General features: G+C 42.9%; 1 protein-coding gene and 1 long non-coding RNA gene across 6 annotated transcripts in view; both read right to left on the bottom strand.

The window, feature by feature from the left end:
- LOC114011477 (uncharacterized) overlaps positions 1-914 on the bottom strand; it is a 28,703-nt gene extending 27,789 nt beyond the window's left edge. The window contains exon 1 of one of the 2 annotated variants that reach the window (XR_003553381.2): positions 215-914. This is a non-coding gene — a long non-coding RNA (uncharacterized LOC114011477). The remainder of the gene's footprint in view (positions 1-214) is intronic. The other variant, XR_008749160.1, reaches the window with a different exon arrangement.
- A 2,038-nt stretch (positions 915-2,952) lies between these two features.
- ANAPC1 (anaphase promoting complex subunit 1) overlaps positions 2,953-20,281 on the bottom strand; it is a 33,599-nt gene continuing 16,270 nt past the window's right edge. For 3 of the 4 annotated variants that reach the window (XM_055816237.1, XM_055816238.1, XM_013297278.3), the window contains exons 25-47: positions 18,027-18,253; positions 16,672-16,790; positions 15,882-16,153; positions 15,348-15,582; positions 14,058-14,149; positions 13,742-13,876; positions 13,497-13,579; positions 13,266-13,344; positions 12,773-12,847; positions 11,943-12,019; positions 11,615-11,705; positions 11,468-11,521; positions 10,967-11,160; positions 10,504-10,590; positions 9,845-9,962; positions 8,924-9,001; positions 8,416-8,483; positions 6,664-6,802; positions 6,197-6,283; positions 5,505-5,600; positions 4,958-5,156; positions 4,344-4,478; positions 2,953-3,307 (exon numbers count right to left, since the gene is read on the bottom strand). In XM_055816237.1, coding sequence (XP_055672212.1) covers positions 3,192-3,307; positions 4,344-4,478; positions 4,958-5,156; positions 5,505-5,600; positions 6,197-6,283; positions 6,664-6,802; positions 8,416-8,483; positions 8,924-9,001; positions 9,845-9,962; positions 10,504-10,590; positions 10,967-11,160; positions 11,468-11,521; positions 11,615-11,705; positions 11,943-12,019; positions 12,773-12,847; positions 13,266-13,344; positions 13,497-13,579; positions 13,742-13,876; positions 14,058-14,149; positions 15,348-15,582; positions 15,882-16,153; positions 16,672-16,790; positions 18,027-18,253 — 2,856 coding nt within the window. In that variant the 3' untranslated portion in view covers positions 2,953-3,191. Of the gene's footprint in view, positions 3,308-4,343; positions 4,479-4,957; positions 5,157-5,504; positions 5,601-6,196; positions 6,284-6,663; positions 6,803-8,415; positions 8,484-8,923; positions 9,002-9,844; positions 9,963-10,503; positions 10,591-10,966; positions 11,161-11,467; positions 11,522-11,614; positions 11,706-11,942; positions 12,020-12,772; positions 12,848-13,265; positions 13,345-13,496; positions 13,580-13,741; positions 13,877-14,057; positions 14,150-15,347; positions 15,583-15,881; positions 16,154-16,671; positions 16,791-18,026; positions 18,254-20,281 lie in introns of those variants that run through there. The other variant, XM_055816240.1, reaches the window with a different exon arrangement.

Genomic DNA, 20,281 nt, shown 5'->3' with positions numbered 1-20,281 from the left:
AGCAGCCAGCGCTCAGTTTAAATATGCAAAATGTAAAATATTCACCCTCCAAGAGCCTGGCCCAAGCAACACACGGCAGCGCGAGGAGCAGAAGGCATTGCAAAATCTATCGCATATATAATTATTTATTTTGCAATTTATGGCCAGCAGCTAAAGTAACCAGCATTTCAAACCACTTGCAAAGCCTTGCCCGCAGCAGTAAACAGCACCTTACCCTGGCAGGCCGGGGGAGCCCGGGGCTGAGGCGGCCCCCCAGGGCTGGAGGGAGCTGGGGGCTCCACGTGGGGCTGGGAGAGCGGAGCTGGCATTTGTAACGGGCGCCAGGCACCCCGAGGTGAAACTCCCCCGCTGCTCTGCCCAGATCATTGGTCCAGGTCGTGGCGGCGGCTGCTTTCAAATTCTGTTAAACCTTAAAAAGGAAACAGGAAGCCTCTCGGCTCCTGACCTCATGCAGCTCGCAAGGCTCATGCACACACGCACTCGCACACCCACACACTCTCCTTCCTACCCAAGGCCCTGGCCATGGCAGGCAGGGTAGAGCCCTGCCCAGGGCACGCTGTGCTCCTGGCGTCAGGCTGGACCTGTGAGCATCCCAACCCCGGCTGCACGGGGAGGTGCTTCCTCCAGCCCCAGAGGAGCTGCACTTTGCACCCCCTTACAGGGGCTTGCATAAAGCCTGCTCTACTTGTCCATTTTGTCTGTGGTCAAATGCATCTTCATCTTCCAGCTCGCCAAGCCACCAGGCAGCGTTAGGCTCATGGCAGCCAGACCACAGCCCCCTGGCACCAGACTGCTGTCCAGAACTCCTCTGAACTCAGGACAAAACCCCATTTATGCAGGGGAGTGAGGCATGAGCACACCCTTCAGTCCAGGCTTCTCAGCTTTTCACTCAATATCCAGCATTAGCATTTTCTGCTCTTCCTCCTGCAGCACGCACAGGGCAGAAAAGTAACAGATAAACCTGCACGATGCATGCTGTTTGGGAAAGGGGGGGGGGGGGCGGACAGCTTTAGGAAGCTGAAATACATTTGCCCTCAGAAAAGCGAGGGGTGGAGAGCTGGGGAAAGCACAGTTACATTTGTTTTGGGAAGTGAGTGCTTAATGCTTCACGTTTCCTCAATTTAGGAGGAAGAAAAATACTTCTCCGAGCTGCAAGGGAGTGTGCACAGCCCTGAGCCCGGCACGAACTGCCATCCTGGGGAAGGAGCGGCCAGGACCACAGGTTCTCCTTACTTGTCAATAGATCTGTTTAATTCACATAACAAAAATGGCACTTTTGGAGTAAGAGTTCTTTTTGTTTTTTTAAAAAAATCCCACAACCTAAACTGCAATGTCTCTGGGCTCCAAGTGTCAGAGAGGCACTGCAACGTGCTCCCTTTCCAAAATCTCGAGGCAAACCCTCACCCCAGGACATCTCCTGTGCACGGTACAGGAACTTCCCCCAGGACACATCTGATTGCCTCTTGCGCTCGCTGCTCCACCCACGAGCCTGTTGTGGGCCGGCTCATCCTTTTTTGCCACCCCTGCCCTGAGCTGGAGCCAGCAGCAGGCTGTGGGAGCCCATCGCCCCCAGGACACTGGCGGCAGCTCTTGCCTGCGGAGAGAATCCACCCGCTCACCCCCCCACCCCCCACCCCCCCCCCCCCCCCCCCCACCCCCGTCACAACGCAGGGAGCTGTGCCAGCTCCTCCCTAACAGGCATCCCAGCTACGGCTCCCAAGCAGCTGCCTTTCAGCTCGGAGCTTTGCCCATCACCTTGGTTAAAGACTTAACCTCCCCTGAAACAAGACACTGACTTTCCTATGTGGGTTCCCAAGGAAATGAGATCAACCTCTGAACAGCTTAAAAAAAAAAAAAATAAAAAAAGGGGTGGGGTTGGGATTTGTCACAGGCTCCACATGGTTGGAGCTCAGGTCCTCCCTTCAGGACATCTTAACCAACTGAAAACCTTATTTAACACACATTAAACACATTCTTTTCAATAAAATTTAGAAGGTCTGTAAAATTTTTCTACTTTTGCTTTCTGCATAATCACTCCTAGCTGTCCTCCTCCATCCATTTGTCCCCTCCCTAAAATCCTTTGGCTTCCCTACTTGAGGGTTTGGGGAGAAAAAAAAAAAAAAAAAAAAAAAGGGGGACCAAGACCAGCACAAGTCTCACAGAATAAGATCAAATTTGAAACTTCAGAAAACGTAGAGTCCAACAGCTTGGCTCTGGCTGCTTTTCTAGTAGTAATCATTCAACCTCTGGCTGCTTTTATTGGAGTAACTCCACTTTTTTTTTTTTTTTTTTTTAAATGAAAAATTAAGTGCCTGGCCCGCCCAGAACAAATAGAGAACCAGCCACACTCCAAGTTCAGTGCTCTGGGGAAATGCATAAGGCATCACAGCCGAGATGAAGGAAACACAAACGAATGCCCAATTATTTAAATTGTCTGTAAGCAGTTTCAGTTCTTGCCCAGACATAACGTAACATCGTGGAGGCAGGTGTTTTCTCAGCAGCCACTGACTAATTGCAGAACAAAGATTAGAAAAAAAAAATAAGAAAAGATGTAAACAGTGCAGTAGCGAGTATGTTGCAGATGAGTCGGAAGAGAGCAATTTATACTTACAGAGTATGTTTCAAAGGATACTATACATCTCCTCCATAAGCGTACAAAAAAAAATAATCCCATGAATGAGACTGAAAGATCATGCCAGTTCTTGAAAAGCATACTTGGCATGATGCGAGCAGCATGGTAGGTGGCTTGCTTTCCCTTCCAGCCTGAGACCCAAGCGGAAAAGCAAGTCTGGTGTCTTCTGGGCTGCCTGTCTCCTGGGATCTACAGTACCACGTGAAGCAGATTAAGATACATCACAAGCAAAAAAGTTATAAAACCAAGGAAACCGTATGGTTCCCAGCCAAGGTTTTTTTTCAGAATTCTCCACAAAAAGGCATATTTGTAAACAATCCTTAGTTACAAAAGTAAATTTATTCTTAGTTCAGCTTTACAATTTTTTTTTAAATTCATTGTAACAATTTATAAATAACTCCTGGTCATAGTCACCACATCCGGGGACAAGTTTGAAATTTGTGTTGTTTGAGAAGTTACAAAATTAAGTACGTTTTACCTGTATGTTTTTGAAAAGCACGAAACAACATATAGCTGGCTCTGTCGGTCAGTAACCGCACACAGAACGAATGTCATGGACCTACAGCACCATGGACTGGGGATTTCTAAGCAACAGAGGAGCGAGCCTTAGTAACGCACGAACCGGCATATTCAACTGTTTGAACTTGGAAAGCAGCTCAGAGAAGTTCGTGCTTCCTAAAGAGATTAAAGAAAGGAAGAAAATGAGCATGAACAGGTATAACTTGTCCAATAAAAGAACAGTCAACAGAAGAAGGACAGCTCGCCAGCATTCTGAGTGGATCTTTGGAGATGTGCTCACTGCTATTCATTTTGCTGCAGTGCTGGTCAAAAAGTTAATTTTTATGTTAGAATTTTAAGAAATCCCAAATTCCATTAATGTAGCAGGAGCTCCCAGAACAAAAGCGTGTAACAGCTGGAGAGGACACAGAAACCCAGGAGTTCCATAAAGGTCTTTTGACCTCAACAGATACCCAGGTACCTGACTGGAAAACATCCAAAACCAGACACAGGAGCCTGCACGCTCAGGGTGCTGTTGCTGGCACAGGACCCCCAGGCTGGGGGCTGCGGCCACTGGGAAGCCTTTAGCAACAGATTCCTCTCACCATGGAGGTGGTACCATTCGTGTCATAACCGTAAGCAAGCCTGGGAGTTCCCCAAATCAAAGCCCAGTTGCATTTCTTTTGCAACCCGAGAAACATAGGCAAGCAGAGGAGGATTGGTCTATCCCCAGGTTGAGATGATGGAGGGCAAGAAAAAGCTGCCTGGTGAAAGGACCCAGAATTTCCCTGGAACCCAAATCTGACCGCTGCTGGAAACCTAGAAGAGTGGGCAATTGCTCTGATTAGGTACTTACAGGAAAAAGATTTAGGGACATTGGGGATATGGCTAGCCCAACAAGTACACTTTTCCCTGTCACAGCTCATCTTACCTGGTCCTGCTGCCTGCGAGAACATATTACCTGCAGGACTGGAAGAAACTAAGACTTTTTTTTAATATAGGCTTATTCTGGCTTCTTTAATCCTGCTTAAAGTTTCTACCTTTTCTGTCTAGACTTGAGACGATTAACAAAGAATAAAAATGGACGGAACAGCTTTCAGAGGAAATGCACGCTGTCACATAATCTACAGGATACACTCCTCTCAGGATGCAGGGCCAAGCCAGAACCGTGTCTCCACACAATTCAGAGCGCTGCCTGGTACTCCAGCCTTACCTTCCAAGCCTCCAGCTGCCAGCTGACCTGGTGTCGGGACTGAGTGGTAAATCAGGAAGCAAGCCAGCATGCTCAGCTGAGATTCCTCCGTGGGCTGCCCACTTAGGTAGGAATGCAGAGAGACATCCCCTCCAGCTGCAATATGTAAGACACACTGATGAAATTTAGGGAGCATTTGTGGGAGGAAACAGAAAGACACGACCAACAGTATTTTCACAGAAAAAGCCCGCTGAAAAGTCTCCGTCTCCCCACAGAAGGTGGGCTAGGGGTTCGTCTGCAAATCTTCCTTCTGCCATGGCCACCCTCCACCCTGTTCCCTGCTGTGGTCACCCCTCACTTTTGCTCCTAGAAAATTCTCCCAGTGTGACGTTAGGAAAGCATTTTGTCTAGGAAACATAACCTTCCACATCAACTAAACTTCCCACCAATACAGTCAAACAGTGAATGTTTCACATGGAACGCACTACGCTCAAAACACGTTGTTTCATGATAACATACAAGTGCTTTCCCTTCGGTTACCATCTTTCAGTACATTTGAGACAAAAGTCAACCCAGATCAGCAAGAAGGCTAAACTGAGATCACGGCCGTAGGATTCAAGTTAGCTTCTCTATACCTTGAAGCCACTGATCCAAAGTATTATCTATAGTGCATTTCATCACAGGCAGAAATTCAGAGTTCATGAAGAGTCCTCGGTTTGGATTCCTGCTCATCCTTTCCTGGTGACTTCTGGAACTGAAAAATTCTAGCACCAGCTTTATCTGCCACAGCTCAAACGTCTCTGACATTTCTCTTCTTTCTAATCTCCTCACAGCCTAGCAGAGGGGAAATACAAAGTGACTGTGAGAATGTGAACTGGAGGAGGAAAGAAACGTTGCTGTCAAGCATGAAGTAAATGAATCTTCAAGCCCCGCCTTGCCAAGGGCTGCCCTTCCGAGCACCTACTGAGAAAAACTGCCAGCTAATGTTTCTTGAGTAATTTCAGTTTTCATTACCTTAGACTATTTTCCAATTTGCTTTTAAAATCTCTGCCACCTCCCTGTAGCCTTACTAATATGTGTCCTTCCTTTCTGTTCACCATAAAAGCACGTGCAATGAACAATACCCGTTGCCAAAGCATAAAGACAAAAAAAAAAAAAAAAAGAAAAAAGTGTTTACTCCACCTGATCTATTGCTATGTATGTGGGCAGCATCTCTGGATTTTCTTGGGTAACACACTCATAAAGAATTGAAGAGAAAAGATCCAGGATTTCCTGTTTCTGATAAAAGACACATGTTTAACAAAGCACACATGTTAGGTACGATTTATTTCAGGTTCTTGCATTGCTCACATTTCCTTCCATTAAAGTTAACCCATGCACTGACATTACATAAATTAATGATAGCTAACAATGCTACACAGCTTGCTTTCATTCTTGGGCTTATGAAAACTATGCATAATACAGCTGTATTTTACTCCCTCTCTTAAGTCATTTCATGCAAAGAAATACAGTGCAAAACACCCTAACCCTTCTGCAGTGACTTCACCTAATTGCTTCAGGAGACTGAACAGGGCTCTCAGTATTTGTTAAACACAGTCTACAATGAATACAACTGGTGTACACAACTAGCAGCAACTGTGATGTAACTAAATGGGAAAAAACCCACACCAAACCAAAAGAACGCAAACAAAACCAACAAAATGTACAGGGTCAATGCTGTTTTACACCTTTGCATTACAAAACAACCCTTAGAATATTTCCCTGTCCCCACTATTTGAAGGACTGAATTCTGTTCCTCTGTTTAACATAGGTTTTTCCCCACCTTTTATACATACAACCAAGAAACCATGCTAGTCCACATCTAGCCATCATACCTGGCCCATATTCACAGTTGGTTTGCAAAAATAATCAGCGAATGAAAACAGAGCAGGATCAGAAGTGAAAGCTGAAATTGCTTCTGGCTAGAAAACAGATTAAAACACACTCTTAAAATGAACTTTTTTGGTTTACTGCACAAATGTAATAGCAGTTTATACCCAGTCCTTCCTTCCCCAACACACAAGTAAGACGACTGTAACCTACACAAAGCACATCATGGGCAAAATGCATCCAACGTGTCTGCCCATGACAAGCGTACATTCACGTAGCTGCTCTTAGCTTGAGCTCGCTGCGTGCCCTGTGAAAGCTGCCAGACTTCCTCTCCCCCAGGCAAAGCAAGTAACTTCAGTACTCATAACCATGCGGCAGAGCTAGGTGCTGGAAGTAAGTAAACACAGCACGACCTGCTGTGCTTCCCTCAGCAGACAGAATTCCCGACAGGAAACTAGTTTGGGAGCAATACCTTGAATGCCCGAGCTTCAGAGTTTCGGTGAGTAACGGTCTGTGCTAAGAGACTGCGCCAGCCCATCGGGTCCTCCTTGTAGGAGAGCTGCCCAGCTCTCAGTTTCACGTACAAGACACCACCCTTTGAAAGAATTGATCTGAAATAACAATGGTGCTTACTTTAAATTGATACATACACACAGTGAGGCAGACCTGTAAAGAAAACATGAACTCCAACAGCCCGTATGTGCCAATATCCCTGTTTAGGCTTTGTCCTGATGATTTAAACCCTGCCCCACTTGCATATAGATAGGAATCTTGATATTTTCAGGGCAGGCTGCTATCAAACGGTGATGAGATGGCAGGCAATGATGATGAAAAAGGGACGGAGCCCTACTGATATAAGGAATACAGCTTCCTGAAGCCACTGCAGGTTCTTGTTAGACTCCTCTAGGATAAGCTCCCAGCACCAAGGAAAACCACCCAAGTTGGTATTCACAACTTTAAAGGCATGCTGTGATGGGCCTTTCTCCGTGTAAAGAAACACAAACCCAACAAACCTCTGTTATTCCTGACCAAGCCTAAAACCAGAAGTGTGCAGCAGTTCAAAATTACACTATTGCAAAGCAGCTGCATGTTTACCTGACTCAGAGTATCAGCTGCACCATTAACTGTAGGCACCCAGCATCCTTAAAGTAACTAAATTATATGTATTGAAACTAACTCCCTAGCATAACAATACAGCAGCAGGGAAAATTGTCTCTCACACGTGTATTTATCTGCAGAACACTGCCAGCCAGGTCCCTACCATTATGAAGGGCTAAGGACAAGATGTTGTGACATGAGAGCTGCCAGATTCAAAGCATCTGGAGACCGAGAGAATAGGTAGGTCCCAAAGGCAGCAAGTTCCTCAGTCACCCACGCTGGTTTCTGCTGTGGCAGCACAGGAAGGCTCTTTTGGACAAAGAAGTGCTCAAGTGTGGTAAAGGCTCAACGCCAGACAGCAAAGCTGGCCTCTGCCAGTTCTGGTGTGGTAGATGCATCAGCACGTGCCTCCTGATCCGCAGGAATCTGCACTCTGCCTCAGTCCTGTTATCTTTAAAGGCACGGAACAATAGAAGCTGCATTGTAGTGCCTAATTTAATCTCAATAGTGGCATTTAAATGAACTAGAAAAAACATGTTACTGGTGAAAGATGCAGCTGGCTTCTTCTGAACTACTCACAGCAACAAGTGACACTGTAGGCTGTTAAATGCAAAGATGAGAATGATTTTACCCACAGATACTGTATTCCGGTAAGATTTCTGTTTTTCACAGTTGCCCAGCGGAGAGTTAAAATGCAGTAAGTAGTACTTTGTATACTTCACGTAACATGAGAAAAATAGTATTTCACAAAGCAGTAACAGTTAGCTAACTACTGTATCAACAGTCTGGGAAACATGACATCACATCAACTCAAAACTAAACTAAAACCATGAGTTTAAGATAGTTTCTGGTACTGCTCAATCCCACTGCCAATATCTGCGGTTTTTACTATCAGGTTTTCCCCTGCCCTGTTTTTGCATGAATTATTCACATCAATAGGTGAAACCAACTACACAGTTTCTTTCTTCACCCTAAAGTGCTGTCAAATGCACAACAGTGAACTGATCAAACCCAGACTTCTTTCCAAAACGTAGGTGTTACAAGTGCAGGAGTTTTTTTGTTTTTTTTTTAAATAAAATAATATTACAAAGTCGTTATTCAGTTAAGTATTATAAAGAATACTTACTTTAGATGATTTGTTCCCTTGCTTAAATCTATCAATAATTCCCAGTACCGTGGTCCCTTCACTCTGATCTGTCAATATAAGCATTTTTATTACTAGATATAACCAGAATGATCAAATTAGGAGTTTTCTACACAGGCCTACAGTTCTTTCTGGGCCCTTACAAGAACATGTGCCCTTTTACAGTGCTACCCACCCAGAAAACTGAAGGAAGAGCACCTAGCTTTGTGTCTCCTACAGCAAAGCTTTTTGGCACAGGGAACTCCCTGCTGCATCAGATCTTGAAAGCATTATGATCAAGACCAAATAGAAGCGTGTGGTATTATTTAACACGTGCTCCATAGTGACAGAATTGTCTTTGGAGCCATTACTATGGGACAATGTTGTCGCAGGTCTGGCTAAGGGTGGCCAGGGAATCAGTGAAAAGTCACTTAAGTCTCTGTTTTTGCACTGTTTGCGACACGAAAACTGGGTGATTAGATTCTTCATTAAAATGGGAGACTTCCTTTACCTGCTTCAGTAAGTGAAGCTCTGGAAGAAGTGTGGGTGCCATCAGCTCCTCGGTGGTTTCTGCATACCACTGTGTGCCCTTCAAAATGCCACCAGCATTCATGTATTAGCAAAGCTCATTTTTGTGTGAAAAGAAAGAAAATTTGCATCTCATTTATAACAGCTCCATTGGCACAAGTCAGTCAGTTTCTGTTCCCAAGTTTGAGTAAACACATGACTTGGCATTGCCTTTAATGCCAGGAAAATGCAAGCCTAAATTAAAGGTGTATTTCCCATGGATGGATCAACACATAACACTGCACAAGTCAGGCATGTTTCAACTGAAATCTGAAGGTTTGAGAAGTAAACTATTTCACAATCACACAGAACTCTTTGGCAGAACCACAAGGGATCCATGCTGCATCTCTTCTCCCCTGAAATCCCAAGAATCCTTTCTTTAGTGCTTCCATGAGCATCACCTATCTCACATAAGCCTGTACAAAATAAATCCCGCAGAAAGGATCTTCCCCAAAAGGTACATAATGCAAGCACCAAGGAGAAACATGAAGTTGTCCGTTTCAGAAGAATTAGGAGAAGGCTTTTAAAACCACAGATGGTTCCAACCACCTCTGTGCCTTTGAAAGTCCTTCCTCTTCAGAAAGAGGACTATGACCCTGGGTCAGTCATTACACACTTGACTGAAACTTGTCCTGTATTCTGCTCTCAAGGTGACATCAAAGCACATGTAAGGTTTGAGTGGGTCGAGTACAACCCTTCAATTATTTGCGTAGAATTCAGGTTGTCTCCACCACAACTTGAAAACAAACCCAAGACTGCTGGCCACAACAATGAAAATAGTGTATCTTTGGTACATCAGAGTCTTCAGCTGTCTCCCACACCTTCTCAAAGGCCTTTGCTCCTTATTGCCTCCCAGACACATTACCTTATATGTAACCTCTATCAGCGCGTAACAAGGAGTGTTTGAATCCACATCAACAGGTGTCAGGAGCCTTGGTTCTGCTGCCAGCACGTACAAATGACGCAAAGCCTGCAGGTGGTACCTGTGTGTGTGAATAAAGGATTCAGCACCGTGCAGTACAGGTCGGGAATAATCCCCAAATACCTAAGTACACACAGCTCGATAACCAGATACAGCTGTGTTGTTAAACTAAAGAGAAATTTGTAGTAATGTAGTAGTTTTTTGGTTTGTTGTTGTTGATTTTTTTTACACGTATGGGTTAGCTAACAGAATAGGACTTAATGAATCTTAACTAAAACCGGTAGAGAGTCACAAATGCACAGATCTTGCATGAAAATCTTTTCAGCTGAGTGAACGACAACATTCAAGTCACAGGAATGCAGCATAAAGCCTCAGCAAGCCTGTGTGCATTCCCTCACTGTTCAAAGACCTCTACCTTCATCTTGTATCTTCACTTACTTCTTCTATTTCGTTTTTTGTTGTTGTTGTGTTTTTTTTGTAAAGCAAAAAAAAATTATTTACAGAGCACCTAGGTAAAAATTTTAGAGCATTTGTCTCTAGATCACATCTTTTGTAGGAGGAAGATTGAGCTTAAGGAAACATGAACCCTAGCAAACCCTTACCGATTGTCTGTGCTGTGAACAGGGAAGTGAGGGTACAGAGCACAAAGGAGAGCAGCAATTGAAGAATTTGAAGTGCTCAGTGAGTATCTGTAGAAAAACATTATACATTAGTTTCTGTGCAAACAGACACTGGCCACTAGCACAGGTGCTCAAAATATTTTGGTGTTCCAGGGAAGGAAAGTAGCAAAGCCAGGCAAGTAATTTACAGCAGTCAAAATAAACACTTAGTGGTAGGAAATAAACACAACCCAGAAACATTCCCATGGCATTTAAGTAATGCAGTATCTAGAAGGCAACAGGACTTTCATTTGCAATAGAAGAGGGCTGTATGCATCCATATGTTACATAAAAAGTAAATAAATAAAAAAAAAAAAATCAAGTAAACCACACACTGCTCCAGCTTTTGCAGGTGAGGCGAAAGAAGAAGAAAAGAAAACACCTGTCTTTGGAAATGGCAAGTTACCTTCCTCCTCCCAGAAAGAGGAGCCCCAAAGCCATGTGGTGAGCCAGGTGGAACCCATAGTTCATCTCTCCACCTGTCTTCTTGTGCATGAAACGGCAAAGCTGAAGGACTTTCAGGTTTCCAGAGCCAGCCATCACCATTGCGAGAGAAAGCAGCAAGACGCTCAAACATGTTTCGAGATTATAGTGACCTGTCTTCAAGTAGAATAGGGAAAGCACTATTACACTTCTGTGGTCAAACACACGTCAGTCTAATGTGCTGCTTTCTACCCCAGAGTTCAAAAACCACATTCCACAGAAAGAGGGAGAGGGGAGAACCAGCAAAGTCCTTAAAAATGATTCTCAGCTCTGCCACATTCTAAATAGTAATAAAATGTAAAACGTAATATAGAAAAGTAAAAGGAATGGTTTTATTTCCATTAATGTTTTGGTGAAGGTTATCAAAGTACATTACACAACAAAGCCTCCTTTTCATTGAGAGAAAACTAGAAAAAAAACTTACTATTGAAGCTGTTGGTGCTGACAAACATTTCAGGAAGTCTGTTGCATATTTGTACTGGAAAGAAAAGAAATGCATACTAAAAATAGATACAAAAGATAAGTTATAGCTCTATGGAAATTAAAAGGAAAAAAATTAAAAGCCTCTTACCAGGCATTTAAATGCTGCCAGATTTTCTGAACCAGCAAATCGAAATCCCAGTGACAAACATGCTCCAGCAATGATGTAGACGTGAGCTTGCCTAATAAGCAACATAAACAGGAAATGACTAAATGTTTCTTTTCCTCATCTGAATATGCATCACAAACTCCTTTATAATTAAAAAAAGGGGAAATTAAAAAGACAGACTTACCCTTTACAGAAAACAGAGAGTAAAATTCCATAAATATCAAGGGAGAGGTTTTTGTGCACCCTGGTATCTCTCTAAAATAGTTCAGCTGCATTTTTCAGAGGAAGAATTTTTTTACATGTTACTTACGCCAGTGTTTCTAAACTCAAGTCTTCAGATGAAGGCAGCTCTGTTGCATGAAGAGATATACTGTTCTCTCTTATGATCTATAAAAAACATAAGAGTTGGAAAAATTAATCCAGGGGAAACTGACTAACTAACTGAAACTCTGTGCATCGAGGGTTCCTAAGTGACACTAAACAGGTCTGTTCCACCGGCATAGAAAAAGCTGGCTTGTTCTTTTCCCCCCCCCCCACGTGCTATTGCTCCATCATACATCTGATCCAAAAGGGACACCTTTCAGTGCTCCTGGATCTGGTCCCTTAAAGATTTCTAAAACAACAGCAAGATTGTGTCAGAAACATGATGTTACTGTATGGATTCAAATATGAAAGAGAACAGAATAGGATGAGACCTCTAGAGACCATATAGACCACCAACGTCCTATATTTCTGACAGATACCTATCTAATTTGGTCTTAAAAATTCCATACAACTTATCTGGGAAGATCTCACTGTTGAAAAATTATTCCTAATGCTCAATTGAAACCTCCTTGCAGCAGTTTTGCACCTGGCTTCTTGCTTGGTCAATGTGGAGAGAAGTCCCCTTTCTCTCCCTGGCACCATTTTCTGGCTTGAACAGTTGCACCCCTCCTCAATCCCCTCCTTCCTAGCATGATGGGATGGGAATCCCCAGTGCTCCCATAACGGCCCAGGAATCCAATGTAACAGTTATCTCTATCACGCAAACACAATTAACATACATTTTCTTGTGCAGCTGACATGAATACAGAAATGTTCACCTGCAGAACAATCGAGGTGTAAAACTGGGAAGTAAACGCATTAAATGCAAATACCTACTTGAGGCACGTTGCTATTAACCCACTTGGAATCGGGCCAGATGTCATCCCACAAAATCAGGCATCGAGCCAAGGTCTAAAAAAAATGAGAAAGCATAAGAAAGAAAAGCCTACACAAACGGCATTTTTAAATGTACTAACTACATCCAGAAACACAGACAATCCAGCTACCCACTAGCAACCTTTTCAATGTTTCTCAGCCTTCATACCAGAAATTACAAAATAGCTTTTATTTTAAGAGATTCAAACCCTGCTTGCAGGGGAAAAAAAAAAATATAAAAACCCACACCACAAGATAAATCCTTGCAAGGTCTGTATCTTTAGGTGGTAAACTGAAATAAAAATTCATTATGTACTTATAACAGATGCTGAGGCCTAACTTATTTATCTGTGAAATTAATTTGTGAAAAGCTAATTCTCGATGATAGGCATGTGGGCTGGATTTAAAAAAATTGTGTTTTTGTATCGTTAAGTAGACCAAAAGAAAATCTTACCCTCAATAAAAGGAACTCTGGTTTAACAAAATCCAGCAAATACATGGTATCTGGTGCTTGAAGCCAGTCGGCAATAGATCTACAGAGCACAGTAAAGGAACAGGGTTTCCACATCGTACTTCAGCAACTCACAAGACTGAGTAACCCACACAAAGCAGAGCTGACATTACGGCAGTTTAAATTGTTACCACAAGTTACTGCAAAATGTTTGAGCAATTCCAAGGTTAATACCTGTTATTAGTCTTTAGGTAGATCATAGCAAGCGCAAGTGTGGCACCCGGACAAGTCACATCCACATTTATGGTATCTCCCTCCTGTGAAAACACAATGCAGGCTTTCAGAGCAGTTGGCTAGGAGGGCAGCGACATGTAGTTATGTGTATGTGTTCCAAGTCACTTGATGCATCGAGACACACACCTCAGACTTCTAACCATTGCTATTTTCAGCTTAAAAGAGCAAACACCATCACCACATACCTTGATTTGATAACTGGGGGACTTGTGCTTCTCTCTGTGCATTCCTGCTTGGAATCGCCTGTGACCCCCAACCATGTACTGGTAAAGCTGCTCAGGAACATTGAGGTCCGACATACCTATCAAATTACTGCCGTGCTAAGGAATGAAGAGGAGAAGAAATAATATGGAAGTGGCTTCCATATGTATGAGAAAAAAAAAAACAAAACGCTTTCAGCCAAAGGCAATTGGGCATCAAGGATGAAACAGCTCTTATTAACCCACCCTCTCTATATAAATCCTTCTACTATTTTTAGTTGAAACGAAGAGAAGTACTTACCCCTAGGCAAACCATGCCTAAGGCTAGCCCGGATGCAAGTGAATAGGACTCTCTGTCTGTGCAGTACTCCATTTCTGGTCCTGGGGGACGTCCTGGAGAAAACAAAACAGTGAAATTAATCTTCTAAAATTTCAGCTAAGTAAACATTGTTTAATTAAGCACTACACTCCTAATGAAATGAGAAACAAACAAACAGAAAAAAATCTGTCCCTTCTCAAAGTCAGGAAAGTTCTCAGTGGAATTACGTGTAATTAACCCATCCATCACCAAATGATAAACCCCTCCAGAAGCAGTATATATTGCTAAATGATATGGCTGAAGTTCAGAGACGCAGTGAAAATGCCACATTACAACTGCGTATACTTGAAGACCTCTGAACCTATCCAAATACTGTCACACAGTTCAAAAGCTGTTGCTAGAAAAGATTGTGTATATCAAATTACTAGAAACATAACAGATACAATTTCACCCTTAAAATTTATCCCATTCTCTATTTAATAAACCACACAGTCTCTTAACTAAGGTTACATATAAACACGAATAACAACTTAACCGTTACAAATAAAATCAGAACAACTGTGTACAGAATGAGGACAATTCAGATCAGAAATCTGCTGTTCAGAATCAGCTCTTAAAGGCTACTGCTTAGAAAGCCTTAAACAAAATTCGGAACAGGAGAATTGACAACACAATGGCTGTACTTCCACCAACCTAGGGAGCCAAAAAGACTGTCCTTGCAAGAGGAAAGCATTTTTTACCCACCCAGTGCCTCAGTCTCTAGTTTCTACAGCGGCAACTACCTCATGGAGACGTGAAAAACAAAAAATGTCTAGGAAGCATCAGAAGCACTGAGTATACAGTGTGCAACAGATCTGCCCAAAAGCTGTAGAGAGTCAGGATCTCTGCAGATGTGGCATCTGGGTCAGGAGGAACATGTAGTTACAGCAGTCCTTTTACCAAGTAGCTGGCAACCCCAGAAACCTCAGACTAGCTCTTAGCAGACAAAACTTCCAGATGACAAAGGTATCTAGGTCCAGCAGTGATGCTACTATGTTTCTTCTACTAAATTCAATGGTTGTTCTATGTTATGCAAACAACAGTTCACAGTAACTTCTTTTCCTCTGAAAACAGAAAGTAAGTTTTGGAAAACAAGAGGTGAATATTGTGGTGGGAGATGTACAGTTGACAGAAATGTTAAAAAGTCTCAGCTCCCTGATGCACTGTGCCCATCATTCATATGTTGTGACTCTCCCAGTCCACAATCCCATTTTTTCCAGTGTTAGCACCTACCTATTTCAGCCAGCAGAACCTCAGCTGTGTGCCTGTGAGCAGTGCCCTGATAGACCAGGCCTATTCCTATCACAGCAGCCACCTGCACATTGTGGGGAACATCCAGCTCTGTTGAAGTTGGGGGCAGGAGGGCAGGTATGTGGATGCTCAAGAGGCGCGTAATAGCCATATCCATTGTGCCCAACTTGGCAGCAGAAACGCCAAGCAACAGTCCAATACTTGTCATCTCATGGCCCTGAGAAAGGAGGCAAATATCAGTAACCAAAGAAAGCAGATGTGTTCAGAAAAGGAAAACCTGTCCCAGTGTTCCATTCACTTATCTCAGTGAGCTGTGCACAGTATAGGAAGATACAGCGATAAAAGTGCTGAAAATCTTTTAAACAGAAACAAAGTCCTGCACTACTAACATTAACGAAGTGCCTCTGATATTCTCCCACACACATGCAATTCAGCATCTTAAAGGAATCTGTTGACTCTCGTTTCAAGAATTCAAGTCCTATAGATCTCTCTGTTGCCTCTGCAAGAAGCCCTCACCTTTGTTAAGTAGTCATGTATATTGAGCGTGGCAAGTTTTGTGAGATGCCCGTTGAGACCCAGAGCCATGAGGAAGCCTGCATATTCATTTGCTAGTTCAGCAATTTTGGGCTTGTTATAGACAATCCAAGCAGAGTCTATCTGTGAGGCAGGTGCTATCTTCAGGCCGGCAGCCACCCCGTTGTGAAAGCTGGCCCAGCAAGCCATGTTAGGAGGCACATCGATATTCCCACTGTTCAGATCAACAGTAGTGTTCCTAGGAGGAGCACGGCCTGCCAATGACAGAATCATTAAAAGTCATCAGGTAAATCCAAACTGCTTCAGAAACATTCCTCAGCTTCAGCAGGGTGCCAAGTGAATAAACACTGGCAGCACGCTAGGTAACACTTCTGTTCCGAGTCAGCCTCGGCTGTCTTCAGGGACAACAGAAGATAGAAGCACAACATAGTAGATAAACCAGCAACGCGGACTTTGCAGTATCTGTGTGCTGTATGACCCCGACATGCCCTCACTTCTATCTGCTTCTCAGAATGTACCTGATACAAGGTCTCGGTGTTTGATAACACCGGCCTTGACCATCCCAGACAAAACTGGTAGGTGGCAGATTCAAACCCAAAACGAGCTGCTACTTCACAAAAAGCACACTCAAGCTACATAACTCTTTAGAAAAAGACACACAACATACTACAAAAATTACATGAAACTTCAGAAAGAAGTGGGATAACAATTTTGCTCCATCACATTCTATTAAATACTGAATTTCTTCGGAAGAAAATACTGGCCAACATACCAGTTAGATTCAGCTTAGGGATAGGCAACTGCTCCGTTGGAATGGGATGGTACGAGAACAAAGTGAACATTCCTCGTCCAACAGGTAGTGCCATGGTTCGCTGGCACAGCTGCAAAAGCCTGTTGGGAAGATGAAAGCAAAACCAATCCAATTGCTTGATAGGCAATATTTTTCCAAATACATGATATAAAATGAACCCACAGACAACAAGCACTGGACAGACCATTTTTTTTCCCCAGCTATGAGATAGCATGTTGTCTTTCGTTTTTTAGTAGGCAAAACTTCTGAACCAAATCTCTGGCTCTTACAAGATTAACCTCAAAGACACACTTTAGCTGACGTAATGTTGAAACTTTCCACTATTTTTCCCTTTAAGTTAGGTGCTAGCTAAATAAATCTGTGCTACGAACAATCTAGCAGCCATATCGGAAACAAGGTGAAAGGAGAAAGCAAAACAAAGCCGACTGCCATATGGGATCTTGCTATGACTAGTAATCACATCTAGTAATAACCTGTGTACAGAATTAATAATGTGCTTCCAAGAATGCTGACCACAATTCTCTATGATTTACTCTGGAAACACTTTCTAGACTTGTTAGATTACTCAGCTTGTTAGGTCAGACAATAATTTGATGCATTCCTTCAGCTTCCTATTTCTGTAGAGTGTTCTGCATGTTAATGATGTTCCAAATTTTGCTTTTTCTTTTTGTTTTATACAGACAATACTTTTAACACCTCCAAAATAAGTGAATAAAGAAGCAGGACAGGGACAACTGTGAGGCTACTGGGCACAGAATGGCTCCAAGAGGAGGTTTCAGTGAGGGATGGGACAGTGAGTTTGCTTTCTGTAGAATAAATTAGGTCCCCTGACCCAAGACTTGCTTAGACCTAAGATCAGCCCTGAACAAAAGGCCCCCCAGTTTTAGGCAGGGGATGGACGCTGCTTTGTTTGCTACAGAGGCATTTTCTCTACAGAGTAGGTCCTGCATGTATTTCACACTTTTTAGGTGGAAAAAAATGGCTACAATCTGCTTTCAGACCCTAACTGATCTCAACCTGCTGTCTGGGGTTCAAACTAACAGTCTTTCCCATATGCTGCTCCAATCCCAAGAGCCCTCCAACTCCAATACAGCAGAGTTTTGATGTACACTGAGCTTCAAAGACCTGGATTATGAAATCCAGCCCTCTTCTATGTGTCCCTCGCTCAGGTCTGCTGACTTTAATGTTCAGTTCAGACTAAAATAGATTGCACTGTTCAATTAGATGTACTTAACTTTAAGCCACCAGAAATATTCACACAATTTTTCACCCAAGTGAAATACTAATGAGAAACGGCTAGAAACAGAGCTCTTTACCGGTTTTCTTTCTCTTCTATGTATTCATGGTCACTAGCTTCTGGCATCTGCACTACATTAACACGTACAGGACTGGCACTCTGAAGGAGCCTGCGTACTTCCTGCACTCTCAAATCCTCGCTCCATATTAGCGACATCACTTCCTCGTTCATGTCATTCATGCCATCCTCATCCTCTTCCGATTCAGTTCCAGAGGGAATATCAGAGGACAGCACTGGGCCCACAGACTGCAAGCAAAAGAGAACGGAATGAAGTCATTTCCAGTAGTGCACACGAATATTGAGAACTGTCAGAAAGCCAGCAAATACCAGCACCACAACCTGCACGCACTCAGTAGTTACCTGCATCGAGACGGATCTGTAAATAGAATGGACTGACACACATGAAATCACCAATGACACTGTTCGTGCTGTCCTTATGTTAATTTAGGCACCCACAAGGATTTCCGAACATTGTAATCAAGCATTTTTGCACATCTAAATGGTATAAATAACTATCAAGACAGGAGGAGATGACATCTTAAACGTGCAGCAAAGGCTGTTGAGCAAGGACAGACAAGTAGGAGCTTGAAGAGGTGACATATGAAATACTTATCTTTATTTCAAAACTATTTCTTGTTTCAGAGCAATAGTAGGAAAGGGCTTTCCCCTCCCTGCCTACACAATTGTCTATGACTGCTAAGAAAACACACATGTTTTTTTCTTCAAGTTAAGCAGTGAAAAACAGAAACCTAGATGAGCATTTCGATATATATTAAAAAGGAGACTAAACTCCAGAAGGCACAGACAGAGTCCCCTGGTGACAACTTGCTTTTAAAGTGCCAGTACTTTAAATTCTCAACTCAGTCAGGGCTGCTGTTCTGCATATTCTGCTCAGACACCTGTGTTATTTTTCTAATCATTGATGTTTTCATGAATCAGAGCTTTAACTTGGATTTCCCCCTGCAACAACCTTGGAAAAACCAAGTTACCTACTCAAAGAGTGAGCCTGCATGGCAGTAAATTCTAAATGTTTGTTGCCGTCAGCCAACCTGGGTTTCACCAGAGTACCAGAGTATTTTTTTGAACTTCCACACCTGAGCTACTTAAGTGCTCTGAAGTGCTGTGGAAGTCCTCTTTCTATGCAAGATTTATGAAATTCTCACCTAAGTCTCTGTCCTCCCCTGTTTATTCACATCACACAAGCAATGCACAGGACCACCAACAAGAATGGTGAAGACAGCATAGGTCAGGATGCAACAGAGGATGCCCAGTCTGCTTGCCCCACACTCGCTTCAGACAAGCCTGTCACTCTACACGAAGCATGGATCATTTTATTTTTAGACAGCTGCAGAAATAAGCTTTCCTGCGGAATATACGGTTTCTTTATGGTCTGACAAAATAATTTGGACTTGACCCTAAGGTGGACCAGCACATTCCTCTTTCTTTTGCATCTTTCACAGATGAGACATTAATTTACAAAACCAAACAAGGCAAGTGATGACAAATCTAGGAACAAAACCCCCCCACATCTCTCTCTAAACTGGTCATTTTCCTGTTCTATACCTCAGAATTGCAGCAAGCGGAAAGATACAGAATCACACAGACTAGACTGAACACAGGGTCTTCCCTAAGGCTCACAGGTAACACATGACACCAGGAGTGCAAGTAAATTAACAGCTGATGAATGAAAACCAATTTCTTCTGATAAATACGCACAAAATCTCAATACATAACTGCACCACCCATATAGCCAGCGTCCGTTTTGAAACAGGAAACTCCACCCTGCCCTCCTGAGAAATGACAAACAATTTAGTGTTTGAAGATCACTTTATCCTTTTAAGGTTACATACATTCGAGGCATTGTTATAAAGTAAGTGATAAAATCAAATTTATCACCATTTTAAGATTCAGTACTGTGACTGCTGGGCAAAACTTCACCAGCAGAAAGTAAAACAGATTTTTCATGAGTGGTGGGGCGTGGGATTTGAACATGTAGTTTTTTTACTTTTCCAAGTAATGAATTAACTAATTTGATATGTAGTTAGTCATTAAGCTCCTGTTATAAAAATTGGAATAATTTTAACATCACTTGCAAAGCTGACAGCAAAACAGATCTTGACCAAGATGTACTTGAGACTAAAAATCTCTCTTCCTGACTTCCGAAAAGTCTGCAGACAATCTGCTACTATTAAGTGTTTTTGTGCATGCCACTAGCCAACTTTCAAGAAGAGTTTTGGCTTCCAGAGTGTCCTCAGCAGAAGACACTTCAGCAAG

The sequence above is a fragment of the Falco peregrinus genome, chromosome 11 (assembly GCF_023634155.1).
Source record: "Falco peregrinus isolate bFalPer1 chromosome 11, bFalPer1.pri, whole genome shotgun sequence".
Taxonomy (NCBI): Eukaryota; Metazoa; Chordata; class Aves; order Falconiformes; family Falconidae; genus Falco; species Falco peregrinus.
This window is presented reverse-complemented; position numbering and strand designations above follow the sequence as displayed.